Raw genomic sequence first — 6,828 nt, 5'->3', positions numbered from 1 at the left:
GACCTAATCTGTAATCAATCACTCAACGGGCTGGCGATTCGATTCGATGCCGTTGATGTCTGAGGGGACGAGTCGAGAGACGGAGATCGATTCTCTGAATTGCTTGCTTGCTTGATGATGATGATGATTTCGATATTCCGCTCGCAGAACGATGATAAAACGCGCAACGAGATCGACCAGTACCAGCTACAAGCAACAAGATCATCACCGCGAGCCCTTTCCCAAAAGGACTATGACAATACCCCCTGGCTCAATCAACAAAACCCCCTTATCGTCACAAAGGAACCCAGTCCATAGTCCTCTTTCTTCTGTCTTTATTGCAGACACACACTGACAACAATACACACAGATACACACACACACACACACACACACACACACACACACAACAACCACCCCAATAAAACATTTGTCTGCTATCTATATAGCCACCCAACAAGACACCCATCCATGTTGCTGTTGCCTTGCCCATTATTCCCGACCAACGCTTCAGGCGTGGCAGTTGTATATGATAGATATCATATCGTTGGTGAATCGCACGCTTATGGGTTGAAGCAACGTATGTAGTAAGATGCCGAATAACGCTAAAAGCTCCATGATGTTAGCAAAGACTGAATCACAAAACACCAACAGAGGTGAGAGCGGGAGCAACGCACATTTAAAACCTCCATCAGATCCTAGATACATCCATAACGACTGCCGGTGCATAGTCGAGGGTATACTTTGTGTGAAATGAACCAAAACCAATCAAGCCTTTCTGACCGTGTTGCACTGCGGGGGACGACAGCACCGATATGAAATCACCATTTCAAGCAGAGCGAGCGGGCAAGCCTTCATCTGTCGCCAGCCACCATGATGTTGCAGGCACCCCATGAACACCCGTGAAACAAGTTCCCTCTATGAGATCCGAGCAGCACTCCAGTCCCTCCCGAACCTCAACACACATTATACCACACATCCCAGAAAAGAAAGGCCAATAAAACCATGCCAAAGTGAACCAGCCTACGACTCCCCCAAAAACCCTCCCACCCCCAACACCAGTCTTCATATCTCATTTGCAGACCAAAAGGTGTGCAATCACCACCGCACGGTAAATGCGGACCAAAAACCCATAACCGTGGATGACGATACACCGAGCCATGGCACTTGCTGATGTATGCTGTATGTGCCCGGGTTTGACACGAGATGCTCGCCTCGGACGCTGAAATCATCACCTAAACTGCCCGTCACTTGTCGCGACCTTCTTCGTTTCTTTCATGTCGACGTCCAGCGACAAATTGCTTAAAGCTTCTCCGGCGCAGCGTGGGTGGCTGCCTACGTTCTGCTCATGGCGCAATGGCCGACAGTTCGTTGAGTCTCTGCTTTTCGGCGCGAATGCGAGCAGCTTCGGTTCCGTCGTCGGGGTAAGCGTGTTCCTGGAACCAGGGATGGCTCAGAGCCTCCTTGGCCGTTATCCGTTTGGCAGGGTCATAGACAAAGATCTTTTGTAAAAGGGCCAAGAACTCTTTCAGGAACTTGTTGTTCGGCGGAATGATCTCCTGCAACAGGGTTAGCAGACTCGTCATAGATGGGTCCACGCAACAAAACACAAACCGGAAGTGTCTTCATTGCTCTGACAAATCTCTTCGACTGTCTTGTGGTATCTGCTGTCGGGTAATCAAGCTTGTTCCGCTTAAAGTACCTATTGTGCTGTCAGTTGTGCTGCTCCAGCGAAGAGCGTCTTCCGAGAATCTTACCTGGATGCTGGGTTGGTGCCATTGCGTGGCTGGCGGTTTACAGACTGGACAAGGTGAGTGTCGATATTGGCGTCCACCACCGCCTGCATCATGGCCAGATGCTCGAGGTTATCGTGTGTCTGGAAAAGGGCATCTCCGGTGAAGAACTCGACGAGAATGCATCCAATGCTCCAAATGTCGCAGGGGAAAGACCAGCCAAGACCAAGAATGATTTCGGGTGCACGGTAATGCCGAGTTGACACAACGGACGAGTGATATTCGTCCTGAAATGTTGCAGACCCAAAGTCAATCAACCGGATCTCGGTGTCCAACAATACTCTTCTTTGTGTGGCCTGGCGGGCAACATTGCTGCTCGAGGATGGAATCTTGCGGTTGTACGTGAACGTCTGGTACTCGTTATGACAAAGCAAGATATTCTCGGGCTTCAAATCCGTGTGGATCAAGTTGAGATCATGCAAGACTGCGAAAAGAAAGAGTCAGCAACACAAATCCCGTGGTGTTTGGCCAGAAAACGGTACGCACAGGCTACGCTGGTAAACAGCTGGCGGGCGAAGCTCTGAATCTGGCTGTTGGGAAAGGGGACGAAATTATTGCTCTTAAGAAAGTCGAACACGCTCTGACCCAACAGGTCCATAACGATGCAAATGTGGCCGCGGTAATCGAAGCAGTCTCGGAGGTGAATGCACCTGTTGCGATTCTCCGGGTCGTTGGCCTTGAGCGTTTCCAGGACTCGGAGCTCAATCTTGCTGGCTTCGCGGTACTTTTGCACCGAGCGAATGATCTTGATGGCGACCAACTTCCCTGGACGCTGCCTGTCCTTGGCTTGGACGACTTTGCCGAACGTGCCTTGTCCAAGCAGCTTGACCATCTGATCTGTTCCAGATTCGCGTCAACAGGATGCCGAGGCGTTCATCATAATTGAGCAACAACTTACATCGCTCAGTCAAGGGATTGTCCGGCACAACAATGTAGTGACCTTCGTCATCGTCGACCCGCGAGGTCTGCATGTGCGGAGGCTAGCATTGGTGGTTAGTGTAGCTATTCACAATGGCACCGTGATGGAAATGGCTCACATCAGTGATGATCTGGACCGGGACATCTCGGGACTTCTTGATGGGCTGCCGAGGAGGAATGTAGCTGGCAAAAGCATCTGTGACCAGAGCCTCGCGACGCTTCGCCTCGCTGTTCGTCTGCGCCCGGGTTCTTTTCCGCTTCTGGCCCTGGCTCGCCTGCTGCAACTCGTGGTCATACTGACCGTTTGATGAAAGTGAGCCAAGTGAGGTAGCGGCCGTGGTATGATTGGCAGAGTTGGTACGGCCACTTGACGTTGTCGATTTGCTTGGCGACCCATACTGGCGAGGAGTGTGGGTGTGTGATGCGATATGGTGAACAGGGTCGTAAGGCGCCGCATCAGTCTCTTTTCTCCTCCTCTTGGCCGGAGGGGCGACCGAAGCATCGGTCGGGCCGCTGGCATAGGAATGTCCGTTGGTCAGGTTCTTGGACGTTGCCGGCTCCTCGGGCTCGGGGGAGTCATCAATGACGATGATTTCGGTCGGCAGGCCATTTTTGTAGAAATCATTCCAATCGACATCTCTCTGTCTCTTTTTTGACGACGACGGCGGCGGGTTGGTCACCACTTGGGTTCGGCTTGACTGCGAGTTTGCCGGCATGGTTGAGTAGAGCGATTCCGAGCGATGGGAGGCCAAGTCGGCCGAGTCGTGTGGGTGGTGTCTCGATGGCTCCAGGGGCATCAGACTCGCTCCATTTGACGCGGCGTGTGTCGCCGGGTGAGTGTTGTAGCCGGAGGTAGAGGGATAAACGAGACGGGAGGCAGGAGGAAGCACCGGGTTCGTAGAGCGGTAGGCAGAGGTATTTGGTTGTGGGAACGATTTATGCTGCTGGTGGTGGTGTGGGTAGTGAAAGTGACTGTGACTGTAGGGAGGGAGCGTCGCAGTTGCAGTAGTCGGAGTCGACATTGTCCTGCTTCGCTACTCTCTGCAAAGAGGGTGGCAGGATTGGGAAAATGGGAAGAGTGTGGGAGAGGACGAGGGCAGGAAGGTCCCGTATCGTGTCTGACCCGGGGAAGGTGGAGGCAGTCGGTGGTTAAGGTTTGACACCAAGTGAAAGGGTTGCGTCCCGAGCTGGGTGAATACCGGCGAGTGGTATTCCTAGCTGACGTCGGGGTTTTTGGCGAAGCCCTCGCGCGCTGGCTGGCCGTTGGGAGCCCCGTCACGGAGGTATCAGCATTCGACCGATTGACGACACGATAGAAATCAAGGCGGTTGGAGTGTCGAGTGTCGAGTCTCTCTCGTCGAAGGTGCTCAATGATGCTGGTGAGGAAGGAATGGAGAAGGTGGAAGCCGGAATTTGGACTGAAAGCAGGTTGGCGCGAAGATGGAGCGAGGGAAGGAAGCCCAAGCCCCGTTTGTCGCTGGTGTCTGCGCTGCGCTGCTTGGGTGTGTGCTGGGTGTGCTGAGTGTGGTGAATGGTGCTGGGTGTGGTGAGTGGTGCTGGGTGTACGCTCGGCTGAGGGAACTCTCTCGCCCACTGGTGCTTGAGTGGTTGAGTGTCTTTGATAGGGTGTGGAAAAGGGGGACGTATATTTTTCGCCGCGGCCAAAGGACGGTTGATTGCCCTAGAATGTTTCGCTCAAGAGTTGGTGTCTTCGGCGAAGGGGAACGGGCGACTGGTGACTTTGGCGACCCTGTTTAGGTTTTCACCCGTTGGCTCCAGCAGACTCTCGGTCAAACCACACCTTGTCGATGTCAACACCGAACCAGCACCAGGAGCACAGGGCTGGAACCACCTTCACTTTTGCACAAAAGAGCCAATGACGAATATACCGCAGCAGCGCCCGTCGTCAACGTCCCAAAAACAACACAGCAACTTCAGATGGAAAATGGCCAAAAGCCCACCCTGCCATTGGGTACGTTCACATCTCGGCTTTGCCAAGCCTCGAGTTTCGCCTTCCACTCTTATTGAAACCTGACCTGACCATGCTTGGTCCCGCGCCACCAATGCCTGGCACAGTGTGGACCTCCCAAGTCTCGCACTTTCCTCTAGTGGTGTTTGCGACGCTGACATCAGACCCGATGCGCTGATTCGTGTGCCCGTCTTTGACATTAGGTGGGGCTCTTCGAGGCTTCTTAGGTAGAAACACAGTGTGGTAGGACAGTGCGGATCCCTTCCACTTTTCAACATCATGAGATATGCCCATTGAAGCATCTCGAACCCTCCTCAGTTATGTGTCTGTAACCTTTTTATGTCTTGTAGCTGGCTGTCATCATCTCGTCGTGGAAGTGACTGTGAAAGAGCTACCAGTTATCCACCCATCCATCCATCTGTGCGTACGGTGGCTTTCGCTAGGATAATGGACAACCACATGTACGCCGCTCCGGAAGCACCTGGCATGGAGTGTTGCATGCGCCAGCGCGGGTTCAGTCCCTCCTTCATTGATATTAATTAGCACCAGTCCCTCCCTCCCCTCTTGCTTTTCCAGTTGCTGTTCATTCTTTCTGTGTGTTTCCGTGGTTCTTTTAGGTCCGGCCAGGGCAGTGCCTGGGGGCTGGCTGGCTGACTGACTGACTGACTGACTGACTGGCTGTTCCGGAATAAGAAGACAACAAGAGAAAACGAGCTGGACCTTTACATCATCTCCCAGGATCAACGGATGGGTTATCGGCCGTGGTCTGGGGGCGTGGTCTGTGCCTTTTGCAATCGGCCTACTTCGTTCATGTTGAAGCATTTCTTACGTTCAAGGCAGCTGCATATATATCGAAGGATTGGTTGGTGTTGATGAGACTCTGGGTCTCTGATCTTTCTCCACTCTGTTCCACAGTCGTGGACCTGATTTCCGAGTCATCAACCACGCGGCAGGGTGACAGACTTCCATTTCCCACCAGGTGTGGTGTTGATTCACCTCAGCTCCCAAGAGGCAGCCCCCAGAGCGGGATCGAACAGGGACAATAACAACCTTCTTTATGGAGACGCGCCTGCTTGGGGGCACCTTCGGCGATTTATTACAGCCTTCCACAGTGCCAGCAACCCTGTCCTACGGCAGCCAGCCCCGCCAATGATGAAAGAGAAATGTATAAGACGGGGGTATCGTCAGGTCTTCCTTGGGTGGCTTTCTGATTTTCGATTTGAATTTGCACAAGCCTCTGTATGGAAGAGGCTGGCCCTGATTGTCGTCTTGCAAGCTGTTCTCTCTGGCTATCGCGTAACTCAGCGCAGCATTCCATCCCAAGCCGAAGGGTATGGTTGCGCCTTGCAGCTTCGCGAGCGGCACGGGAGCGTGCTCTTTGCCTGGCGGTTGCGGAAAACGGAAGCCTCGGTGCGCGCTTGATGGCGGAGGAGCCCTGCAGTGCTACCGAGTCCGTCTCGCACCAAACCTGACCGCCCAGCTTCCTCCTTTTTTCTCAGCAATGAATAAGTGTATGCTGTGCCTTTCTCACACTGGAAACCAGCATCCAAGAAGGGGGAAAAGGGGCCAAGTGGTGATCAACAGTTTGGCTCCCACATTAACAAGAAACTGATAAAGGTGGGACGGGCCAAAAAGATCACATCCCCCCCTCCATCGTCCCCCTCCATGCACATGCAGAACCCCGGGATCTCTCCTCATCGGTATCTAGCGCGATCCCATATGTGTGCACACACTGCAACGAGCAGGCGGGTTTTGTCGGGGAAACGCAATCAAACCACCCAACCACAACCAACTTCTTTTCCTTCCAATGGGCAATGGTGGTTCTTCGTGCAACTTTTGCTAATACAGGACGGTAAGCACACACGCCAGGCCCAGATGGATCTACGTTGTGACCCGACGTCCGGCTGTCAGCGAAGGCAACCAGCCGGTTCTTGGCTTTTTCTTGTCGTGATATTCATGACGAGACTGTGAGAACAACCGAATTAGCTTACAGATTTCAAAATTCCCCGTTACTCTCTCCTTTACCCTTCAAGCCTTGTCTAGGCCCGGTTCTTTTTGCAACTCCAGGGTCGCCTTGGACAATATCAAGGGTCCACGAGATCCCGCTACACTTTGTGCCGGGATGGTGTGGTGTGTGTGTGTGTGTGTGTGGGGTGCTCGCTGGCTGGT

At 53.2% G+C, this 6,828-nt stretch overlaps 2 protein-coding genes across 2 annotated transcripts, besides 3 other annotated features; both read right to left on the bottom strand.

Moving 5' to 3' along the window:
• Positions 1–238: 238 nt before the first annotated feature.
• Positions 239–256: a sequence feature (primer 7G14A).
• Positions 257–341: 85 nt separating this feature from the next.
• Positions 342–388: an STS (microsatellite 7G14).
• Positions 389–489: 101 nt separating this feature from the next.
• Positions 490–507: a sequence feature (primer 7G14B).
• On the bottom strand, positions 490–708 carry PODANS_7_2760 (uncharacterized protein; the record flags this gene model as incomplete). The annotated part of the gene is made up of 2 exons (XM_001907708.1): positions 490–584; positions 657–708. The coding sequence occupies 2 exons, from the start codon at positions 706–708 to the stop codon at positions 490–492; spliced, it is 147 nt and encodes a 48-aa protein (XP_001907743.1).
• A 617-nt stretch (positions 709–1,325) lies between these two features.
• Positions 1,326–3,712, bottom strand: PODANS_7_2770 (uncharacterized protein; the record flags this gene model as incomplete). Its single annotated transcript, XM_001907707.1, has 6 exons — positions 1,326–1,538; positions 1,594–1,681; positions 1,737–2,196; positions 2,283–2,422; positions 2,484–2,737; positions 2,810–3,712. The coding sequence occupies 6 exons, from the start codon at positions 3,710–3,712 to the stop codon at positions 1,326–1,328; spliced, it is 2,058 nt and encodes a 685-aa protein (XP_001907742.1).
• Between the last annotated feature and the right edge of the window lie 3,116 nt (positions 3,713–6,828).

This window comes from Podospora anserina, chromosome 7 (genome assembly GCF_000226545.1).
Source record: "Podospora anserina S mat+ genomic DNA chromosome 7, supercontig 1".
Classification (NCBI taxonomy): domain Eukaryota; kingdom Fungi; phylum Ascomycota; class Sordariomycetes; order Sordariales; family Podosporaceae; genus Podospora; species Podospora anserina.
The sequence above is the reverse complement of the archived record's forward strand: the minus strand, read 5'-3'. Positions and strand labels throughout refer to the sequence as shown.